This window comes from Rhinatrema bivittatum, chromosome 1, assembly GCF_901001135.1.
Source record: "Rhinatrema bivittatum chromosome 1, aRhiBiv1.1, whole genome shotgun sequence".
Classification (NCBI taxonomy): domain Eukaryota; kingdom Metazoa; phylum Chordata; class Amphibia; order Gymnophiona; family Rhinatrematidae; genus Rhinatrema; species Rhinatrema bivittatum.
In genome coordinates, this window is record NC_042615.1 from 811,668,670 (window position 1) to 811,693,106 (window position 24,437).

General features: G+C 46.6%; 2 protein-coding genes across 2 annotated transcripts in view; one reads left to right on the forward strand and one right to left on the reverse strand.

The window, feature by feature from the left end:
* Positions 1-273, reverse strand: part of SIGMAR1 (sigma non-opioid intracellular receptor 1) — a 35,327-nt gene extending 35,054 nt beyond the window's left edge. The window contains exon 1 of the mRNA XM_029581450.1: positions 26-273. Coding sequence (XP_029437310.1) covers positions 26-176 — 151 coding nt within the window. The 5' untranslated portion in view covers positions 177-273. The remainder of the gene's footprint in view (positions 1-25) is intronic.
* Positions 274-396: 123 nt separating this feature from the next.
* Positions 397-24,437, forward strand: part of GALT (galactose-1-phosphate uridylyltransferase) — a 70,030-nt gene continuing 45,989 nt past the window's right edge. The window contains exons 1-2 of the mRNA XM_029581446.1: positions 397-634; positions 14,960-15,129. Of these exons, the coding sequence (XP_029437306.1) occupies positions 604-634; positions 14,960-15,129 (201 nt within the window). The 5' untranslated portion in view covers positions 397-603. The remainder of the gene's footprint in view (positions 635-14,959; positions 15,130-24,437) is intronic.

Sequence of the window (24,437 nt, forward strand, 5' to 3'; positions counted from 1 at the left end):
CCCGCCGCCGTGGCCGCCCTCTTACCCGCGTGCTGCCGGGCCAGCGAGGCCACCTCCTCGCGGCAGAAGACGTAAGACTTGGTGCGAAGCCAAAACCGGATGACCTGCAGCAGCAAAAGATTAAACAGGAACAGGAGCAACACGGCCCGCAAAGTGCGGGCGCCGAACATGGACATAACCGCTACCACGGCGACGACAGCGGCAGCTGCTCTGCCCCTCACGCGCACCGCAAACTCTCAGCCAATCGAGGAGGCCGGAGAGGGAAAAAAAAAAAAAAAAAAAGTACCGCGCTTCGGGCTGGGAAAAAAAAAAAAAAAACCCCCTCAAACAGCGCGCATGCGTCTTCAACTCCCAGCCCGCAGAGGAAGCTTCCATTGGCCATCGGAAAAGAGGGCGGCAGGACCGGAAGCCAGGGCGCATGCTCCCCAAACTCCCGGCCAATAGTCGAAGCGCGCCGCTCCGGCCGCAAACCCTGAGCGAAGCTCGACTTGGGGGGGTCTCCGCCCCCTTCCTGTCTTTAAAGAGCTATGACCCGCTCCCGCGTGATTGAGGCGTCTCGTGCCGGCTGATTTGGATACGAGGAGGGCTGTGCGAGAAAGAGGCATGGAGTCGGCTGGCACCTTCCATCCCAGCGGTACCGTAACGCGCTGCTTCCCTCTTCTTGTGTAGCGCCTGCTTCCAGCCGTTAGGCAAATTCTGGGCTCGGTAGACTTGCACGTCACACTTCCATCCCATGAACGTTCTGCGGTCTTTAGTTCTATAGTTTACCCAAACCAGGAGAATTCTGGGGACTGTAGTCATGCGGTGTATGCTCCTACTTCTCAGCCCTCCGAAAGTTATACATCTAAACTTTGTAGGAGACTCGTATGCTGCCGGCCCATAATATGGAATTTGTAATACTGCATTTTATCCTTACCAAATCGGAAAGCAAGTAAAGCATAAGAACATAAGAAGAACATAAGAACATGCCATACTGGGTCAGACCAAGGGTCCATCAAGCCCAGCATCCTGTTTCCAACAGTGGCCAATCCAGGCCATAAGAACCTGGCAAGTACCCAAAAACTAAGTCTATTCCATGTTACCGTTGCTAGTAATAGCGGTGGTTATTATCTAAGTCAACTTAATTAATAGCAGGTAATGGACTTCTCGTCCAAGAACTTATCCAATCCTTTTTTAAACACAGCTATACTAACTGCACTAACCACATCCTCTGGCAACAAATTCCAGAGTTTAATTGTGCATTGAGTGAAAAAGAACTTTCTCTGATTAGTCTTAAATGTGCCACATGCTAACTTCATGGAGTGCCCCCTAGTCTTTCTATTATCTGAAAGAATAAATAACCTATTCACATCTACCCGTTCTAGACCTCTCATGATTTTAAACATCTCTATCATATCCCCCCCCCAGCCGTCTCTTCTCCAAGCTGAAAAGTACTAACCTCTTTAGGCTTTCCTCATAGGGGAGCTGTTCCATTCCCTTTATCATTTTGGTAGCCCTTCTCTGTACTTTCTCCATCGCAATTATATCTTTTTGGAGATGCAGTGACCAGAATTGTACACAATATTCAAGGTGTGGTCTCACCATGGAGTGATACAGAGGCATTATGATATTTTCTGTTTTATTCACCATTCCCTTTCTAATAATTCCCAACATTCTGTTTGCTTTTTTGACTGCCGCAGCACACTGAACCGATGATTTCAATGTGTTATCCACTATGACGCTTAGATCTCTTTCTTGGGTAGTAGCACCTAATATGGAACCTAACATTGTGTAACTATAGCATGGGTTATTTTTCCCTATATGCATCACCTTGCACATTAAATTTCATCTGCCATTTAGATGCCCAATTTTCCAGCCTCACAAGGTCTTCCTGCAATTTATCGCAATCTGCTTGTGATTTAACTACTCTGAACAATTTTGTATCATCTGCAATTTTGTATCAGCAGCTGCATTGAACAGTTCCATTTGTTGCCCCATTTTTTTCCTGTTTGCACAGGTTGTTCACCTTTTATGCTAAGATTTTCCATTTCTCCAGCCTATGGAATGAGCTCAGCATTTGCCAATCACACAGATTCCTTACTCCAGCCTCTAGTTAATATACAGTCAGGTGGTGTCTTCTCTCCCAAAGAAGATAGCTCAAAATATAGCTACTTAGAGTAAACCTGGGAAGGTCAAAGCAGGCTGATCCATCAAACACTTTCATCTCAGAATGTATTTATTTATTTGTATTATTTTGTATACTGATATTCTGTATATCAGTCATAATGGTTTACAGCATAAAAGCAGAATAAAATTCACTTAAAACAATATACAAAATACAATATCAGATTTTACATTAAATAAAAGTTTCTTAGTAAATAGATCAGTCAGTAAACAAAGATTAAAGTTAAAACTAAAATAAAGCTAAAAATGAAATTAGCATTAAAATAAAAATTAGAATTAAAATAAAAAGTTAAAAGATTGAAGATAGAACCTATTTCTCCAGGATCTGCTCATCCTTTACATTGTTAACTCGTTACTAAAGGCTTTGTAAATAACCAGGTTTTTAAATCTTTTTTACATTTTTGAAAATGTGGCTCTAATCTTAACTCGGTTGGAATTGAGTTCCAGAGTTTAGGACCAGCTATTGATAATGCTCTTTCCCCTACTTTATTCAAATACGCCATTTTAACTATTGGAATTGAAAGCAAACCTTTATTCGCTGATCTCAGATTGCGTTGAGACATGTAAAAGTGAAGGGAAGCATTTACCCATTCCATTTTATCATTAAATATTCGGATTATTCATGTAAATATATAAATATATATATTCATATAAATATTCATTATTCAATAATCAGATTCGGATTATTTTATTAGCATGCGGTTATAAAGGCCGATGTAATAACAAGGCGGGCTATTTTAACTTGTTTTGGCACACTTTTTTTCTGCCTACATTAACTCTGGCATTTAACAGGGATTTTCACGCCTAAAAAAAATTCATGTTAAAGCCAGGAGTAAAAATCCTGTGCTAAAATGAATGCAGGTTCCTGCAAAAGAAGGCATCAGCTATTCCCCAGCACTGCATGGAGGTGCGTCAAAAGACAGATGGCTTAAAACACATTGGGGCTGATGCAGTATCCTGCACTTAAAAAACATGCATCCCAAGTGGACACATGCTTTTTGAACATACACTCATCCACCTCTCCTGGGAGCCCCATGTAATACATAAATCTTCTTTGAGGCCCTTGCAGCTACTTCAGAATGCTGCTGCCAGATTTCTAACAGGTAAAAGCAAATATGATCACATTACCCCTGTCCTCAACCAATTACAATGGCTCCCAATAAAAAAATGAATTAAATACAAATTTCTTTCATTGATCCACAATGCAATCTACAAAGCCGACTACACTGCCTTTGATGACATTATACACATACTTCGCCCTCAACGTACAACAAGAACTTCTAGTAAACTCCAACCTGTGATTCCCTCACTCCCAAATGCCAAACTATCCTCCACCAGAAACAGAGCCTTCTCCATCATCGGACCAAAACTATGGAATTCACTACCCCACTTCCTCACCGCGCAAGAAAACTCAAAATCCTTCAAAAAAGACCTAAAGTCTTGGCTTCTCAACCATACTCTTAAGGACAACTCTCAATGACTTTATACTATAATCCCATTAACTGCCAACTTTAAATATTCCATTTGGACAATCTCTACTGATTCAAGCCACTGATACCTCCTTTTTGAAGAACCCAGTTATCTCTGCCTTTCTATTCAGTGTATCTACCCTGTTTACACTATGTTCTTTGTTCATATCTCTTATTTTGGTGCCATTTCCCACATCTCCCCCATTCTCAAAAAATTACACTGGCTCCCAATTCACTTCAGAATACTCCACAAGACCATCACCATCATCCATAAAACCATCTACTCTCAAGCCCCACTCAATCTTCAGATACCACTCAGACTATACTCCTCGTCAAGACCAATCAGAGAAGCATACAGAGGATCCCTACACGTTCCACAAACAAAAGCTACACACCATCAAACATTCAGAGAACGGGCCTTTTCCACCGCTGGACCATCATTATGGAATACCATCCCCCCCGACCTCAGACAGGAGCCTTGCCTACCTACATTCAGAAAAAGGCTAAAGACATGGTTGTTTAGGCAAGCCTTTCCTGATCACAACTGACAATCACAATGGACTACTTTCTCCAAAAATACTACATCCACTATGTAATTAATCTGAACACTATGTAATTAATTAATTTATTGTAATTGACTAAATCGTTCCAGCTACTCTTCTTCTTCTCCAAGTTCTAATTTTCCCTTGTTTATTGTAACTTCTTCGCTACATATCAACACCAGTTTTCGTTCAATGTTTATCACTCCCCTGTTTTCTGTAAACCGGCATGATATGATTTTATCATGAATGCCGGTATAAAAAAGCTTTAAATAAATAAATAAATAAAGATTAATGAATCAAACAGAGGACCTTGTTCTCAATCTTAAATTTTATTGGAAGCCAGTGTAGATTTATAAGCATTGGGGTAATGTGATTGTATTTTCTTACACCCATTAGCTACATTCTGCAATAATTGAAGTGGTCTCAGGGTATTATTAGGTAGGCCTAGGAGTAAAGCATCACAATAGTCCAGTTTTGAAAAAATAATGCTTGAAAAACTGTCCGGAAGTCACCCGGGTTCAGTAGAGGTTATAAGTTTTTTATAATGTGTAATTTGATAAAACTTCCTTTTATCATATTGTTTATGCTTTTCTCCATACTCAATTCGCCATCCACAATTACGCCTAAATTATAGATAGCGAATTGAGCATTTAGAGAAACACAAACACGATAATCACATAAGCCCATTATAAACCACATAATAATCACATAAGCCCATTATAAACCAAGCTGGCTCGAAGTTAATTTGCAATGCTGTGTTTATAGTTCTAAGAGCTGCATTGGTCTAGAGAAAACTGCCCTTTATAGGTTGTTTTAGATTTGCTGTAAGAACGCTGGCTGAGTACATCTGATGATCTCAGGCATGTAAAATGATGGAAAAGTTTTCCTTGTTGCGTAAGGGTCGTCTTTCTCTAATTTTATGTAAAGGTTATGGGAGTGAGGTTATGCAGATGGTGAAATGAACCTGCATAGAGCCAGTAGGGGTAGTAATTTGCCACAGCTCTTTGACGGAACAGAGAGTCTTTCTCCCCTCCCCCCCATGAACTCTGGGCCCATGTTATTCATTAGTGCTGGCTCAAGTCTGATATCAATTGTGCAAGATAATTAGTAGGTGTAAAATTCCACAAATAAGTTGACAAATGTATTCGCGTAAACATCTTACAAGGTAGCAACTTGCATTGTGTAGCTCTTGGCCCTAGACCGCCCCTGTTTTTGCGCATAAATGTGTGCATGAGACCAAAATTACTCAGACTTTTGATGTTTTGAAAATAGCGTGTACTTGAGTAAATATTTTGAAAATTCACCCCAATGCATTTGTTCAATCCAGGAGAACTGTAAGAACTATCTAATCCTGATTGCAAGGAAAGCAATCCACAATTCATTTTGTCAAATGGATTTACTGAAAGATGGAGGAGAGAGAATAGGATTGTTATCTTGGGATTTCCTAACCTAAATTAGCAAGAAGCTCATTTAAAACAAATTGAAGAAAATTCTTTTTTTCCCAGCGCATAGTTAAGCTCTGGAATTCATTATGAGAGGTTGTGGTTACAGCAGTTAGTGTAACTGGATTTAAAAAAAGGTTTGGATAAGTTCCTAGAGGAATTAATTCATAAGGAATAGTAGCTTGTGATCTATGTAATGTTTGGGTACTTGCCAGGTACTTGTGACTTGGATTGGCCTCTGTTGGAAACAGGATGCTGGGTTTGATGGACCCTTGGTCTGACCCAGTATGGCAATTTCTTATGTTCTTATGTTCAATTAAAACACAAGCAGACACCACTTTCAAAATACCAAACATGTTAAAAGTTTATTTCTGGGTCTTCCAGCTAGCAACTATACGTGCTATATCAATAGGGGAAAATGGTCAATACTAAATCAGAATTCATGGGATGCAACAGTCAGGGTTAGCATTATCTTCCTCACATCACTCACCAGGAACATGCAATTAAGTTCTGCCAAAAAGATTTTTTCTTTCTGTCAATCCACCCCAGACCAAGGGTTAGGCTAAACTATCAAGTGCCTCTTCAATTTCACCTCACTACTTTGAACTACCACAGTAACCCCACTTCAAATTTGACATCCAAAGGGGATAATGCAATTTTAGGCCGATACAGTACAGTGCGCTCCAACGGAGCGCACTGTTAACCTGTCATTGGACGCGCATTGTCCCTTACCCCTTATTCAGTAAGGGGTGGAAAACGCGCGTCCAACCCGCCAAACCTAATAGCGCCCTCAACATGTAAATGCATGTTGATGGCCCTATTAGGTATTCGCACGCGATTCAGAAAGTAAAATGTGCAGCCAAGCCACATTTTACTTTCAGAAATTAGCGCCTACCCAAAGGTAGGCGCTAATTTCTTCCGGCACCGGGAAAGTGCACAGAAAAGCAGTAAAAACTGCTTTTCTGTGCACCCTCCGACTTAATATCATGGCGATATTAAGTTGGAGGTCCCGAAGAGTAAAAAAAGTTTAAAAAAAAAAAAAAAAAAAAAAAAATTGAAGTCTGCTGGCGGCTGTCGGGTCAAAAACCGGACGCTCAATTTTGCCGGCGTCCGGTTTCTGAGCCCGTGGCTGTAAGCGGGCTCGAGAACCGACGCCTGCAAAATTGAGCGTCTGCTGTCAAACCCGCTGACAGCCACCGCTCCTGTCAAAAAAGGAGGCGCTATGGACGCGCTAGTGTCCCTAGCGCCTCCTTTTGCCCGTTTCTACTGCCGGGCCTCATTTGAATACTGTATCGCGCGCACAGACGAGTGGCCTGTGTGTGCGCCGGGAGAGCGTGCGTTCGCCCGCGGACTTTACTGAATCAGCCTGTTTGTGTTTCCCATAGCTTGTAGGTTTCCCCGGCTTCCTCCATGTAAGGGATCTCTTGAGACATCCTTCATGTTGCAATCACTCTGGACTCCTGCTGCTCTGGCTCATTTCTGCATAGGGAGGGATCACCTTGTCTTCACCCCAGCTTCTGGTTATTATCTCCCTGGGAGGAGGAGTTAAAAAAAAGCAAAACCTATCTTCCTTCCAAGGCCATACGCCTGTCCCCACTGCAGAGCCCTGCACCCATGGGGAGGGGCCCCAGGCCACAAGCCCACAAACTAGCTACTCCAGGTGGCTAAATCCTGAAGGCCCCTTCCCTTGCCAGCCCCCTACCCAAAGGGTAGGATCCAAAAACAGGTTCAGAAGAGGGCTAGCAGAAAAAAGACAAGTCCTGCCACTTTTATACCGCCTGCTAAGCCCCTTTTCCCTTGGGGGTTCTTAAGGGAAAGCACACGCATCCCTTAACCCAAACTGTATTTACACATTTGGTCAGGATGCTCACTTCTCTAAAAGTGCCATCCAGTGGTTATTTGCTAGTACTGCACTTGCAAGCCTACAAAACAGTTCCCAAACAAGTCAACCATGATAAATCCCCAGTCTTCCCCATCCAGATCAGCTTGTGCCACTAGAAACCAAAGAAATTACTCCAAATTTCCCCACAGTAGTGAAATGGTGTAACAAGGAGGAAGCAGAGCTGGAAGAGTGCATATAACCAGCAATAAAAAAAGGAGGTATTGCCTCTACAGCTCATGAGAGGTGATCGCATCTGGAATATTATGTCCCATTCAGTTGGATGTTATCTAGAGTGGAGGCAGTTCAGAGAAGGGCTATCAGAAAGATATAGAGTCTGTACTGAAAGAGGGAGATGTAGCCACAATCAAATGCTACAGTGCGGTTAAAAAAAAAAAAAAAAAAGCTCAAGAATGTAACTTTTCTTTTTCAGCAGAAGGGAAATTCTAGAACAAGGGGGCAGGATATGAAGTCAAAGAAGGGTAGACTCATAAGTAACATTAGAAAATATTTCTTCTCAGAAAGGATGGTGGATACATGGAAGAGCCTTACAGTGGGGGAGGTATGAGGCAAATGCCCCAAAAGAATTCAGGAAATCCTGGGATAAGCACAGAGGATCCTAGTTGCAAAGAAGGGAAGGAAAAACCGGAGATCAGTGGAGGTCTGTGGCAGTGCAAAAGGAAGTGAGTCTGGTAGACTGGATGGGCCTTCCTGCCCTTATGTGCCATGAAGTAGCAGAGCACCACGGGGGTCATTTCTTCAGAGGTGTTCTGTTATGAGCGCCTTTTTTTCCATTGCTGAGGGCTGAGCTTCCAAGTCAGGGGCACATCTGACGACAGGACCTTTGTGGGCAGACAAGGTCTTGGGTAGAGCATAGTCTCTGAATGGTTCTTAGGTTGGTTCAACAGATGGTAGAACACCCTGGGAGCACTTTTATTTACAGTGTTTTCCCCTTATTACTCATCTTGAGTATGCTGTCCCCCGAGAGTAATTCATGTTAGTGTATCGGGTAAATGATTATTTAATCAAGAGTGCTACTGCTTGTTCCATCTGCTTTTGACATATTGAACAATATATATATATATATATATATATATATATTTATATATATATATATATATATATATATATACACACTGAATCGGGCTTAGTTCTTCTAGGAGTTTTATGTTAAAAAATGTTATGACCTGCTGTACACCCTGTTGAGCTCTGTTTGCAAACGCAGTTTATAAGTTGAATGAATAATAATAGGAATGACTGCCACTTTTGGGTCCATTGCCAGCCAAGTATCCTCCTTGGGGATTTCAGAGTTAGAAATGATGCATCACGCTGGAGAACGGCTGGCTGCTGACCTCAGCCAGCTAACCGCTTTGATTGGCAAAATGCCCTCAACGTTCACTTTCCTAGCATGTAGATAGATGGTTTCAGGACTAGTGGATTATGCACATCTACCAGCAGACGGAGACAACTGACGTCACAGTATATTTACTCCTGCAGTGACATCAGCCTGCCAGTATTCACAATCTCCAGCAGATGGTGGACATGCATCTCCCTACTGGGGATTGCTTCAAAATTTAGAGGAGAATTAATTGGATATTTGAGTTGCCCTACCCCTGCGGAGATACCTAATGGTCCCTCCCCCGAGTTGAGAATTCCTGAGGTGATTTCCGTGATCCCTCAGATGAGTGCCTTGGTCCGGTAGCTGGTTATTTGGACTGCGTGGGCTTAGCTGAATTAAGCAGCTGAAAGGCAGTGGGTGCAGGAAGCCGAGCGTGGTAGCGACAGTATATGCCCTCTCCCCTCGCAGCCGGAGACTGTGTCTCTATTCGGCCTGGAAGGATGAGCTCAGGTAAGTTTAAAAAAAAAAAAAAAAAAAAGTCCGAGGGGTTGTTGTAGGACTTCTTCCGGTCTCCGTGCTCGGCGAGCCATTCCAACGTTCATTCTCACTCCTGTGCGGCTTAGGGGTACTGGGCAGCCTGGCGGGTTGAGCAACCCAGGTGGGCTAGACCCCGCTGTTAGGCTTGTTTCTGTGTGCCGTGTGGTGGTAGGCCGCAGCGATGTTGTCACACGCTTTTTTTCTGCGCGTTCGTCTGCCCTCTACGAGACTGTAGGCGTGTGCAAGTGCGTCCAGCTGTGTGTCCGAAGCGTGCACCTAGTTTCCTTGGGCATGCTGCCTGTGCGCACATTCTGGCACATTTTGGTTGTGCGCCCAAGTTTGGCGCGGTGACAGTGTGCATAAGTTTTGTGCGCATAGACTATGTGCACCTAAATCTTTTTTTTTTTTTTTTTAGTGGGAACTTGGCTGGATGTAAATCTTCAGTTGCCTGGTAAGCATACTGATGGACTAATGGTGCTAGTGGCTAAGAAACCTAAGCTCCTTTCCCCCCTCCTCGCTGCCTGTCAATTTCGGGTATCTTAGCCTAGAGTGCCCTTTAATTTGTGCCAGCGCTGCTTAGAGACGCGGGGAGAATTATCTTCCTCTGATTTTACCAAGCCTAGTTTCTTCTAGGCTGATGATGGCCTGATTAAGGACGTGTCAGGAGGAACGCCAGACCTTGGGACTCCCTTGACTGGTTCCTCAGCAGGGGACGGCAGCTCAGTGGGGCCGCACAAGTGCTTCCTGGTTTTGGCATGGATCCTTCTGCCTTTTCTTGGGTAGAATTTTTTTCAAGGACTGCAATCTTTTCTTCAGGCGCAGTCCTCAGCCCTGTCAGGTCAGAGCCTCAGCCGGCGGCCTCTCCCTCTTCCGGTACTAAGTTTAAGCGTCGAAGTACAACTTGAGCTGCAGGTGTTTCCGACAGGAAAAAGGATGGGTCTGATTAGGCAGATTCTGACTCTCTGGAGGATGGGGCAATTCCTCCGTGACTGGAACCGTATGAGACTATATTGTGGTTCTTTCATAGAGATGAACTGCCGGCCCTGATTTCCCAGACGCTAAAGATGCTGGGAGTCCTCTGGGCAGATTCCATGTCTGAACTAAAGAAAAATGCCATTTTGGTTTCTTTGCGTAAAGCCTTGGTTTTTTTTCCCTGTTATGGAGGCCATTCAGGAATTGATTGATCTTAAGTGGGACGCCCCAGAGGCAAATTTTAAAGGGGTTGGCCCTTCGAAGGCCTGTACCCCCTGGATCTGGGAGTGAGAGAGCGTTTCCGTTTTCTGAACATGGATGCGCTTGTCTGTGCCATCTCTAAAAGGACGACTATCCCTGTGGAGGGAAGAGCAGCCTTGAAGGATGAGATTGATAAGAGGATTGAGGCCATCCTTAAGCAAGCATTTGAAGCAGTGGCAATGTCATTGCAAATAGCTTCCTATTGTTTCCTGGTGGCTCGCCTTTGTTTGCTTCTCTCTCAGGAGGTTGATAACGCTGGTGTGCATTCCCAGGCACTTATGGAACCTGTTGCCACCCTTTTAGCAGATGCGGGCTGCGATTTGATCTGCACCTCTGCCAGAGGAGTGGCTTCAAAAATAGCGGCCAGAGAAATTGGATGGCCGATGCAACCTCCAAAGTTAATTTTACGAAACTGCCTTTTAAAGGCTCGCTCCTGTTTGGGAGCGAGTTGGGGAAGATGGCTAGTAAGTGGGGCGAATCTCTGGTTCCTTGGTTGCCTCAGCTGCCGTGCCCCTTTGGTATGAGGGGGTCGTCTCAGGGGTTCCAAGTGGTTTCGTCCCTACAGACGGACGACCTTTCAGAGGACTCGGCCTTTTGGCAGGTCTCAGTCCTTTCGTCCTAAACAGCCCAAGTGAGGCGTGGGCTCGGGTAGAGGAACCTCCCGAGCCTCCCAATGAAGTTTTGCCGACCCACCCCTGGGAACAGGAGATAGGGGGGCGCCTCTCTTTCTTTATCAGAGATGGGTCAAGCTCACATTGGATCAATAGGTCCTAGAGTTGATACAAGAAGGATATGTGCTGGAGTTTCGCAGTGTTCCTTGGGATGTTTTCATGGTTCTCCCTGCCACTCTCCGCAGAAGAAGCAGGTGGTGGAGTGTATCCTGTCCAGACTCCTCTGAAGGCTGTGGTTCCGGTACCCATGTCTCAAAATATTGGTCAATCTTCCATTTATTTTGTTGTGCCTGAGTAGGAGGGCTCCTTTCATCCCAGATTTCATCCTGGATCTCAAAGGGGTCAACTCTTATTTGCAGGAGACTCATTTTTATATGGAAACATTGTGCTCAGTGATAATGGCCGTGCAGTCGGGTGAATTTCTGACCTCCTTGGAATTGTCTGAGACATACCTCCATATTCCCATCTGATTGGAGTACCAATGTTTTCCACATTTCACGGTGCTGGAGTGCCATAAGTTTCGGGTACTGCCTTTTGGTCTGGCCACTGCTCCCAGAACGTTTTCCAAGGTTATGGTGTTACTGGTGGCGGAGCTGAGAGAGGATGGGATCCTAGTTCACCTGTATTTGGACGACTGGTTGATTCAGGCCAAGTCTCTGGAAGAGAGCAACCTGGTGACCCGCAAGGCGATCAACCTGTTAAGGAGCTCAGTTGGGTGGGGAACCTAGCCAAGAGCAGTCTTCAGCCATCTCAGTCGTTGGAATATCTGGGTGTTTGGCTTGACATGAAGCAGGGCAAAGTTTTCCCACCAGAAGCTCGTATTCAGAAGTTGATGTCACAGGTGTCTTTTGGTGAACACTGTACGCCCGACAGTGTGGTCCTATCACACGTCGGGCGTACATGTCGGGCGTACAGTTGCCGCCGGAGTACCTACAGGTACTCTGTTTGGCGGCAACCCTTGAAGTGGTGCCATGGGCAGGGGCACATATGTGTCCTCTTCAGTGCTCCCTGCTGTCTTGTTGGAACCTGCAGTCTCAGGACAATTCGTTTTGGCTCCACCTGCTAATGGAAGTCTGCTCTCACTTCCAGTGGTGGTTGCAAGCAGATCATCTGAGAAAGGGAGTTTCCCTGTCATTGCTAGACTGGTTGGTAACCTCCAGGGTTGGGGAGTTCACTGTCAGGAACTAACAGCGCAAGGGTGATGGAATACAGAGGAGTCTCTGGAACATCAATCTGCTGGAAGCCCGGGCGATCTGGTTGGCATGCTTGCAGTTCATTGGCAGGCTGCGGGGTCAAGTGGTCTGAGTAATGTCAGACAACACAACAACTGTGGCTTACATCAATCGGCAGGGAGGAACCAAGTGCCAGCAAGTGTCACAGGAGATAGACCAACTTATGGAGTGGGCAGAAATGCATCTTCAGGAGATTTTGGCCTCGCACATTGCAGGAAAAGACAACGTAAGAGCAGACTTTCTCAGTAGAAAGAGTCTGGACCCAGGAGAACGGATATTGTTGGATGAGGCATTTCAGCTGATAGTGGATTGGGGCCTTCCATTCCTAGACCTGCTGGCGACTTCTTGCAATGTGAAGGTCCCTCGATTCTTCAGTCACAGGAGAGATCCAAAGACTTGGGTATCGCTGCTGTCATGCAAGTCTGGCTGGAGGACAAACTGCTGTATGCCTTGCCCCCATGGCCCATGTTGGGCAGAATAGTTCGGAGGGTCGAAGTCCACAGGGTGATGGTGCTTCTGGTGGCCGTGGATTGGCCCAGGAGACGATGGTATGCAGATCTGTGAAGACTCCTGGTAGACTCCCGTCTTCCGGTGCACAGGAATCTGTTGCAGCAGGGACCTGTCCTTCATGAAGATCAGACTCTGTTTTTTCTTATAGTATGGCCCTTGAGAGAGCTCATTTGTTGAAGCAAGGATATTCTACTGTGGTGATTGCCACCTTGCTATGAGTGTGAAAATTCTCCACTTCCTTAGCCCATGTGTGGGTTTGGTGAGTGTTTGAGGCTTGGTGTGAAGATCTATAAGTGCTTCCTTGTTCAGTTAAGATCCCACTCATTTTGGAATTTTTGCAGGATTGGTTGAATTAAGGGTTGGCTCTTAATTCCTTGAAGGTACATGTAGCGGCGCTTGCCTGTTTCAGGGGCCAGGTGAATGGTGAATCCTTATCGTCTCATTTCTTGAGGGGGGAATAAAACATCTTTGTCCTCGTTACTGGTTTCTTTGTGGAATCTTAATCTGGTGTTTGATTTCTTGGCTGGACCTACGTTTCAACTGCTGCGTAGCCTTTCATTGCAGTTACTGACCTTGAAACAGTGTTTCTGGTGGCAATGTGTTCTGCGTGTCGAATTTCCGAGCTGCAGGCCTTGTCTTGCCCGGAGCCGTTCCTTCGAGTGACTCCAGGAGTGATACAGCTACATACTGTTCCTTTCTTCTTGCCTAAAGTGGTCTCAGATTTTCACTTGAATCAGTCCATTTCCTTGCTGTCTTTGGATAAGGAAAGAGATTTATTTATTTATTTATTTTTAGTTTTTATAAACCGACGTTCCTGTATAAAATACATATCACACCGGTGTACAGTGAAATAAAACTGTCGCCACGTGGGCGGCTTACATTATAACAAATAATACCACCTGTTGTGTCCCTTGGATGTCAAGAGACAAATCGTGAGATATCTGGAGGTTTCCAACCCTTTCCAAAAGACGGATCGCCTGTTGTCCTTCATGGTGGAGGGAAACAGGGTGAGCCAGCTTTGTGGGCTACAGTAGCTTGCTGATTTAAGGGAACTAGTCATGGCCATGTATGTGGCTGCTGAAAAGCTGTTGCCTTCTCAGGTTAGGGCTCATTCCACTAGGGCTCAGGCAGTGTCATGGGCGGAGATTAGAATGTTGTCTCCCATTGACATTTGACGAACTGTGATGTGATCCTGTTTTCTAACCTTTTCCAGGTATTATCGTCTGGATATGCAGGCCCGGGAGGATGCAGCCTTTGCACTTGCAGTTTTGACTGGACCACCGGCAGCTTCCCACCCTATTCGGGAGTAGCTTGGGTACATCCCACTGGTCCTGAATCCATCTATCTACATGCTAGGAGATGAGAAATTACCCTTTACCTGATGATTTCCTTTTCATTAAGGTAGATAGATGGATTCAGCTTCTCACCCTTGGCTGCCAGTTGATTGTGTTATAGTCCTCCTGTGTGACTACGTGTCCAGGGGATTACAGGTAATTGTTTATCCAGTCCCTAGATTAGTGTTCATACATTCTTGCCTCAGTTCAGTGTTTCTTGTTGGTTGAGTACAGAAATGGTTGTCTGTTTTTAATTGTTTAGTCCACAATTGGCTTTTGAAGAGAATATTAGCAGGCTGATGTCACTCCAGGAGTATATATTCTGTGATGTCAATTTGCTCCATCTCCAACTGCTGATAGAGGTGCATAACCCATTGGTCTTGACTCAATCTACCTACCTTAAGGAAAAGGAAATGATCAGGTAAGTAGTAACTTCTCATTTTTTGCTAGCCACTAGTAGGAAATCCAGTTGATGTTAGGTCTTTTACAGGGCTGGCTGGTATTTGAAAAGCTACCTGTATGAATAGGTTTTGGGCTACTTGCAAGTCAGTGAGATAGCACGACGACTTGTAGGCCTATTAACGTGAGATGGCTCTTTCCATGTGTAGAACACCAGCACATCCGCTATAACCCACTGCGGGACGAGTGGGTGCTGGTATCGGCGCACCGGATGAAGCGGCCCTGGCAGGGCCAGCTGGAGAAACCCCCCGAAGAGGATATCCCACGCTATGATCCCTCCAATCCACTCTGCCCCGGAGCAAGACGGGCAAACGGTGAGGTAATGTGCATCTCTTGTGTCCAGAAAATATGCAGTTAAAATGTAGAACCACTGCTTTTTAAAGACAGTCCCTGCACCCACATTTGGGCCGATATAGTAAAAGTCGTGGGAGAACGGGCGAGCGATTTAGTATTCAAATGAGGGCCCGTGATAAAAAGAGACGCTAGGGACACTAGCGCCTCTTTTTTTGACAGGAGCGGCGGCTGTCAGCGGGTTTGACAGCCGACGCTCAATTTTGCCGGCGTCTGTTCTCAAACCCGCTGACAGCCACAGGTTCGGAAACCGGACGCCGGCAAAATTGAGGTCCGGTTTTCGAGCCGCGGGCCAATTAAAAATTTTTTTTTTAAATTAAAAATTATTTTTTACTTTTGGGACCTCCGACTTAATATCGCCATGATATTAAGTCGGAGGGTGTACAGAAAAGCAGTTTTTACTGCTTTTCTGTGCACTTTCCTGGTGCCGGCAGAAATTAATGCCTACCTTTGGGTAGGCGCTAATTTCTGAAAGTAAAATGTGCGGCTTGGCTGTATCGGCCTGATTGTTCTTAAAATTAAGGTTTTGTATATTGCATGATTGCAGCAGGTGTGAGCCCTTCCTGTGGTTTTAGCTATAGCTAATGAAATATAGACTTGTCCTATTAATAAAACCAACATTTCAAAAAGAGCAGGAAAGGAAAAAAAAATCTAACTCCAGTCAGGCCTGCTGGCTCACTGCTAAATGGCAGGCCTGGATTAGATTTCTGAATGCACTTTCTGCTTCCCGAGGTAGGCTGGGGATTCTGCGGAGGCAGTGTTCACAGCTCCAGGGAGGGGGCATTGTTCATTGCACAACAATGGCACCTGGTGGCCAGACTTGGGGTGGCATGCATGCCAGGATTCAGAGCAGGGTTTTTCACATTTTTATTCAGTGTATTTAGTTTACTGCAGCGGATTTTTCAAGATTCTGTAGCAAATGTTTATAATTTTGCATTGAATTTGCATAAAGATTCATACTTTGACTATGTAAAGAAGTCTTTTTTTTTTTTTATTGAAAGTCACATTTTTATTTAAACTATGAACAAAAAATGTACCAAGTAGAAAGATCACAATTTGAGTTAAGACATACTACGGTAGTTACAAATTTTGAACTGTGAAATGTCATTTTCTCCGAGGACAAGCAGGATGTTAGTCCTTGCACATGGGTGACATCATCAGATGGAGCCCATGCAGAAAACTTATGTCACAATTTCTAGAAACTTTGGCTAGGCACACTGAGCATGCCCTATACCACGCGTCCATGTGGGGGTCCCTCTTCAGTCTTTTTTTTTTTTTTTTCCCGTGGAGCCCCTAGGTTTGATTGATCTCTTAAAAACTTGCCTTTTTGCCTTATGGAAAACTTCGTTTTTCACAATTTTTGCGATCCTTTTCTTTGGTCCGTCACCAGGTCCCTCTCGGTGCCTCCCCATAGTGTCCCCAGTCAGGGTTTTTGGCGTTTCGAGTACGTTTCTTTTCATGGTCTGTTCCCACCATGGTGGCGGTGCCTGAGTGCCCGCCAGCCATCGACACCCACCGCTATTGTTCTGTCCTACTCTTTTGTTTCACCCCGTCATGGCCACATTTAGTTTTTGTTGATGCCCAAGGATCATGTCTGTCACTGATCATCATGAAGTATGCATCTTCTGCATAGGGGCATCGTTTGACGTCCGGGGTTGCTGCTTGTGCACTCAGATGACACTGAAGGGACATCTGCTTCGATTCAACAAGATGGATCTCCTCTTTGGGTCAAAGAAGTGCAAGCCATCAGCATCAAAGGATCTCTGAGCCACACTGATGGACACCTCACCGTAGACATCAGTGGGACTGTTGGTTCCATCGATATCGCTGGTGGATAGGGATGCTGGAGACAAAACGTTGTCAATCTCTGAGCCAAGGACAACTGGGTTCATCATCCTCGACCTGTACACCGGGGAAGGACCGGGCCGCGCATCTAGGGAAGCCTAAGAAGCATTGGCACTGGTCCTAGGCAATGCACTGGCTTTTTCCGCAATGCCCCGAAGCGACCCCATGGTGAGGAGTGCCCAGGCTCTGCGATTGTCTCCACTGGTCCTGGTGCCAGTCATGGATTCCCTTCGTGGGTCTGGGGAAGATCTGGCCACCCCTCATTCCTCCCAGTCGGTGTTGGCATCGGCAATGTTTGAGGAGGAGCTGGAGTGTCGAGTCCAGTTGGCGGCGGAGTGAGTGCTGCAGGGCTTTGGTCCTGTGGCACCGACTGCATGGAGCCGGTGCTGCCCATCCTTGTACAGCTTCTGGAGAAGCTCAGTATGCTTATTGGTGCGTTACCGACCCAGCTGGTTCCTGGGATGGCACCAGTGCCTGGTGTGAGACACTGAGGCCTCCCCCTACTGATATGGTGGTCATCGCTGGTTCCTCCGAGGAGGGGACGGAGGTCTCCCCCTACTGATATGGTGGTCATTGCTGGTTCCTCGGAGGAGGAAGTTCCGCCAAGGCCTGTTGAGACACTGAGGCCTATAGTCCCTCCATCCAGTTCCATCTGTGCCTGCACCTCTGGACAGGAAGTATCTCTAATTTGTGGTGGGGAAAACGGCACTTCCAGTACTGGGTGTTGCCGTTCGGGTTCACGTTCGCCCCACGGGTCTTCACAAACTGCCTGGCCATGTGGTGGCGCACCTCCACAGACTGGGAGTGTATGTTTTCCCGTATCTGGACAATTGGCTGTTCAAGCGCATGTCTCAGGCAAGACACACCAGGTCCATGCACTTGACCATTCAGGTGTTGGAGCCGCTAGAGTTTGTTCTCAACTACCCAAAGTCCCATCTCAGTCCGACACCTCAATTGGACTTCATCAGAGCAATTCTTGACACAGCTCAGGCCAAGATATTTCTGCTGTGCCAGAGGACTGTTGCCTTGGTGACCATTGTGGCAGAAGTTCAACAGAGCCAGCTGGTATCAGCCTAGCACATTTTGAGGCTGTTGAGTCACATGGCTGCGACCATCCATGTCACACCCTTGGCATGCACATGTGCAGAGCCCAAGGGACCCTGAGGTCACAGTGGCGCAGAGCCTCCAGAATTGCATCTGAGTTACCCCATCTCTCAAGGACTTCTTGTCCTGGTGGCAGGTACTTTACAATCTGGTACAAGGGATATCCTTTTGGAGTCTCCCTACTCAAATTGTGCTAACCACGGATGCATCTACCCTGGGATGGAGAGCTCATGTAGATGGGCTCTGCACCCAGGGCCTGTGATCTGCTCAGGAACGTTCTTGTCAGATCAACTTTCTGGATCTCCGGGCGATCAGGTACACACAGTGGGCTTTCAGAGATCGGCTGTCCAACAAAGTTGTCCTGATCCAGACAGACAATCAAGTAGCCATGTGGAATGTCAACAAGCAAGGAGGTACGGGATCGTACTCCTGTGTCAGGAAGCGGTCCAAATCTGGTCAAGGGCCTTGTCTCACGGGATGGTGCTCAGGGTCATGTACCTAGCCAAGACGGAAAATGTGGCGTACAGCCTGAGTCGAGCCTTCAAACCCCACGAGTAGTCCTTGGACCTGGAAGTAGCAAATTGGATATTCCACAACTGGTGGAACCCGGACATAGATCTTTTCATGTCCCTCTGCCTCAGGAAGGTCCCTTTGTTCTTCTTCCTATCCAGGTCAGACAGCAAATCAGCTTCAGATGCCCTGGCCCTTCATTGGAGCAAGGGTATTCTATATGCAAAAACTCTCTTGAAGCTTCGTGAGGACAAAGGGATTATGATCCTCTTAGCCTCTCATTGACTGAGACAGGTCTGGTTTCCACTCCTGCGGGAGTTGTCATTCTGGAAACTGAACAGTCTGGGGACTTCTCCAGATCTCATCATGCAAGATCAAGGCAGGCTGTGGCATCCCAAACACCAGGCCCTGTCACTCACAGCCTGGATGTTGAGAGGTTAATCCTGCAGCCGCTTGATCTTTCTGAGGATGTGTCTCTGGTCTTGGTGGCTTCTAGAAAACCTTCCACTAGAAAGTCCTATGGACTAAAGTGGAGGAGGTTTTCCGTGTGGTGTGACAAAAGGGCCTATATCCTTTCTCCCGTCCGACAAAAATGCTTGATTTCCTTCTACACCTTTCGGAGGCCGGCTTAAAAACCAACACTGTCAGAGTTCATCTTAGTGCAACTGGCGCATACCACCATGATGTAGATGGTACACATGTCTCTGTACAGCCTATAATTGTTCATTTCATTTGGGGCCTGCTTCAATTGAAGCCTCCCCTAAGTCCTCCAGCTGTCTTGGGCCCTCAACGTGGTTTTAGCTCAGCCGATAAAAGCTCCTTTTCAGCTGCTGTGCACCTGTGACCTGAAGTACCTGACCTGGAAGATCATATGTTTGGTGGCAGGGTCAGTGGGCTCCAGGCCTTAGTTGACTTATCCACCTTACACTAAGTTTTATCAGGACATGGTGGTCCCTTCCTAAGGTGGTGATGGATTTCCATTTTAACCAGTCAATCATCCTGCCAATTTTCTTTCCCAGACCCCATTCGTGCCTAGGTGAACGAGCACTGTACAATTTGGAATGCAAGTGAGCCTTAGTCTTATATATGGAGCGGACAGAAGCCCATAGACAGTCTGCTCAACTTTTTGTTCCTTTTTGATAGGAATAGGTTGGGCGTTGCCGTAGCCAAACAGACAATATACAATTGGCTAGCAGATTGCATCTCCTTCTGTTATACCCAGGCAGAATTGCATCTTGGGGGTCATGTCAAGGCTAATTCTGTCAGAGCATTGGTGGCTCACTTGCGAGCAATTCCTGTAGGGGAGATCTGCAAAGCTGCGATGTAGAGTTCTCTGTACACAGTCGCATCATGTTACTATCTGGATAGGAATGGCTGACTTGACAGAAGGTTCGGCCAGTCCGTCCTCCAGGACTTGTTTGAGGTGTTGAACCCAAGTCTCCCAACCTAGGGCCCATTGTTTGGGTTCAGGCTGTCTCATCCCTCTGTTACTAACAGTTCTGTTGTACCTGTTGGCATCTAGTTGGGTGTCTGTTGGCCCCCTTTTGTGTTGGGGAGTAGTCTGTAGCTAGGGATTTGCCCATGTGTGAGGACTACCATCCTGCTTGTCCTCTGAGAAAGCAGAGTTGCTTACTTGTAACAGGTATTCTCAGAGGGTAGCAGGATGTTAGTCCTCACAAAACCCACCCGCCACCCCACGAAGTTGGGTTTCTCTTATTATTTTATCATGATTCTATGTTATGAGACTGAAGAGGAACCCCGCGTGGATGCATGGTATAGGGCATGCTGGGCATGCTCAGTGTGCCTAGTCAAACTTTCTAGAAACTTTGACGTAAGTTTTCCGCATCAGGCTCCATCTGATGTCACCCATGTGTGAGGACTAACATCCTGCTGTCCTCTGAGAACACCTGTAAGCAACTCTTCTTACTTTCTAAGTATATGAGCCTATATGTGCTAAAAACGCCCTGAGCATCAGCATTTTGCCATGCTGTTAATTACACAGAAAGATATTTTCACATGTACTAGATACATGGTAATAAGTACAAAAAGAGGTTGAATTGGCACAAACTGGGTCTTGTCAGCAGTAATGCCAGTCATCAAGCTTCTTTGAATGGAAATGAATGCTCTCTGCCAGCTGTGAGGCGCCAGCAGTTGCAGACTTCCAAAACCACATCCAGCTCTTTGTAAATGGTGTATGATTGGCCACATCTGCAGGTGCAGGAATCTTTGTAAAAAGATGAAATTCTTCTAAACAGATATCATCCAGGATTTATATCAAGCTCATCTTTGGTATGATAAGGATTTAAGATGTCTTTGAGGGATCTTGGTGCACTCCAACTTCACTTCAGGACAGGAGAAAGGGGAGTGGGGAGAGCAACAGAAGAGGAAGGCTCCCTGCAGGCTGTACATGAGGGGAGGGGCTGAAGCAGGAGAGGAGACCGAAGGGAGTCAGGCACCCTGCAGCTTTCTTCAAAAACATTGAATTTTGAGGTGCGAAAACTTTCAGAAATGTTGTACTGGTACCGCAACCCCTCCAGTCACCCAAAGCAGGAGCTGTCATCCAGTGTGTAATGACAGGCCCTGCTCTTCTGCATGGGGTATTGCAGAAAGAGGGACGGGTCAGGGCTTGGCAGCTCCATCCTGACCGCTGCCGTTTGTCGCAAGGTTGGAGCAGAGATCCGTAGGAAGGCAGCACCCATGCTCTTTGTCTCTTTTTGGGGAACCATTGATCCAAAGGGAGTTGCGGTCTGTGGTCACGCCCACACTCCCAGCCCAGGACTGGTGCTGCCACGGGTGGGTTAGATGGAGAAGTGTGTGAGAGAGATTAAAAAATAAAAAATTGAGGAAGCCGTTCCCCATCCTTCAGGTAACTGCAAATAAGAGCCCGATAGCCCAGTTACAGGCTGGTTCTGATGGAACTGGAAGGCAGAGCCAAACAAAATGAATCCTCACGCCCCCTTCCCAACTTCTGCATATGAAATCAAGTTAAGAATAAGCTGTGACCCCCAAAATCATTATAAATAAATGGGACTCCATAGATTGTGCTCTCTCTCTCCAGCCGAAGAACAGAGGCAGATGGTACTATTGCAGTAATCAGAGACTCTTTAACGTGCATTAATGCAATTAACAGAAACACTGATCCCTTGATCAGGACGACAGATGAGGACCGTATGGCCAGTCTGGTGTGCCCAGTTTCATTTCTTCTGCAGTGCCGTTAAGGCCCCCACCCCCCTCCTTACTGATCTCTGCCTTTCCCCTCAAGTTCTTGGCAACCGGGGCTCCCCTGTGTTTCTCCTGGGCTTGCTCAAATTCCGTTGCCGTTGTGGCTTCCACTGAGAAGGCCGTTCCATGCATCCCACCACCCTTTACTCAGATAAATGTCCTAATGTTTCTTCTCAGTCTTCCCCCTTCCAGCCTATCCTGGCTTCTTGTTCTACAGCTTCTTTTCCACTGAAAACGGTATTACCTGTGCATAATTTATACCTGAGGTGTTTGATCCCTCCCCTCTGCAAGTTTGGGCCTCCTCTTGTGTTTAATAACCACATGCTGTCAGATCTGTGCTTAAAGTAGGCCTAGCCTCACAGAAGGCGCTTTGCCTCATACGCTTTGAGAACGTGCACAGGTGCCTCTGTAATTTGCACTCATCCCAATATGCCTGTGTCTCTCCTTCCTGTATCTCTGGTGGGCTGTTTTTGTAAAGTATCCTGTTTCTCCCAAGCCAAAACTTCACTCTGGCTCCAGTGTGGGAAGGAGGCTGGTGCAGGCTGGGCAGAGAGGTACCTGTACCCTGTACGTACCCAGATCAGTCCAGACAGTGGGTTGTCTCTCCCTTCCAGCAGATGGAGTCAGAGAAAAGCTTGAAGGAATGCTCTCTTATAGCCTGGAGCACCCTCTGCGTCTCTTCAGTATTTCTCTGACTCCAGCAGATGAAGGTTGCAGAACATGCGGTTCCCCATTTCAGCTACAGTGGGATAGAAGTTTAGATTTCTCTCTCTCATTCCTTCTTAAATTCTTTCACTGTCTGGATGGATCAAGTTTAAAAAAAAAAAAGAAAAAAATGGCTTCTCAGTCACTTCCAAACTTGCAGGCAGAACTGGTAGCAGTATTACCTGGCATTTTTCAGAGTAGACTTGGTAAGTTTTTGTACTTTTTCCTTCTCCGGCTTCTCTGACTTCAGGGGTGAATGTTGGTGGTCCAACCTCTCCCCCCTCATGACGGCATGCTGCCCTGAGACACCACCTTCCTCGGGGCAGCGCTAGCAGAGAGGTGACATTCCTCTGCTTTTTGTGAAAAAAAAAAAAAAAAGTCAAGTCGTTGTTTTCTAGGCGGAGGTTCTCTTACCCACTCCTGCCAGGCTCCGGGGGTGTTTCTAATTTATTACCAGACTTTCCCTTCCCCCATGCCGCGCTCAGCGCGATGTGCTGCCTGCGGAGAGCCCGGGACACGGCTTTCCCGCGAAGGCATTTGTTCGGGTTGCCTCCCCAGCAGGGAGGGTCCCTCGAGGCTGGCTGGACTTTCAGCTTTGCGCCCCCCAGACGCAACTGCTCACTGGAGGGGGCCAGCCCCGATCCCGTCTAGTGCGGGAACGGCGGCCATTTTGTTTTCAGAGCCGGGCGCTCCTAGGCAGCCAAATGAGGATTCAGACGGTGGTTTTTCTCCTTCCCCACTGGTTTTAACTCCAGTTAACCCCCCCGGGCCAGGGGGCAATGCCAGGGGACCTTCCTGCCATTCCTCACTCGGGACCTCCACCCCCCAGCCTTTTTTCTTTTGCACAATGTTTATTTAGCCAGTTTGGAACAGTGCCAGGATGCATCTTCAGGCCCCCCTCCTCCTAAGGAGATTAGATTGACAGATCCTCTGCAGTCTGCTGCAGTTCCTCAGGGGTCCACTGCATCTCCTCAGGGATCCTCCCGAGTCAGGGTGGCCCCCCCCCAAATCTGGATCCTTCTCCTCAGGGTACTCTCGGGCCGGACTTAGGACCAAGATGATCTGACTTCTCACATGCACATGGAAGGGGATGACCCTAGGGTCTTACGCCTGTTTCAGAGGGATGAACTTGATCCTCTCATCCCCCATGTCCTAGCAGAGTTGGGTATCGAGGCTCCAGAGGATCCACCTAGCACCAGTACGGTACCAGGTGGATACACCTGGCACCATCCTTGCCAGAATGCATCCACCAACGAAAATGTTTCCATTCATCCTATGCTCCTTTAATTGCTATCCAGAGAATGGGATTTGCCAGTCTAGTCTAAGAGTAGGAAGGGCTATGGACAAGTTGTATCCTCTCCCATCTTTGTCCTGTGGAGTGGACCCAAAAGGGGGAACAAGGCTTTTAAAACCACAATTGCTTGCTGATTAAAGGAAGCAATCTCTTCAGCGTATGTTCGTGCTGGTCGGCCACCTCCAGAGGGCATTAAGGCTCATTCACTCCGTGCTCAAGCAGCTTCCTGGGCAGAAAGCCAGGCAGTCTCGCCGCAGGAGATATGCAGAGCAGCTACCTGGAAATCGTTGCACACCTTTGCACGTCACTATCGCTTAAATCTCCAATCACCAGGTTTTGGCTCCTTTGGCGCTCAGGTCATTCGAGCAGGGCTCTCCGGGGCCCACCCAATGTAGGGAAGCTTTGGTACATCCCACTGCCTGGACTGATCTGGGTACATACAGGGAAAAGAAAATTATTCCTTACCTGCTAATTTTCGTTCCTGTAGTACCGCAGATCAGTCCAGACGCCCACCCTAAGAGTAGATATAGGTTTTGGGATCGTCTACATTACTTTTGAATATCAGCTTGAATGATTAACAGTATGAGGACTGTTTG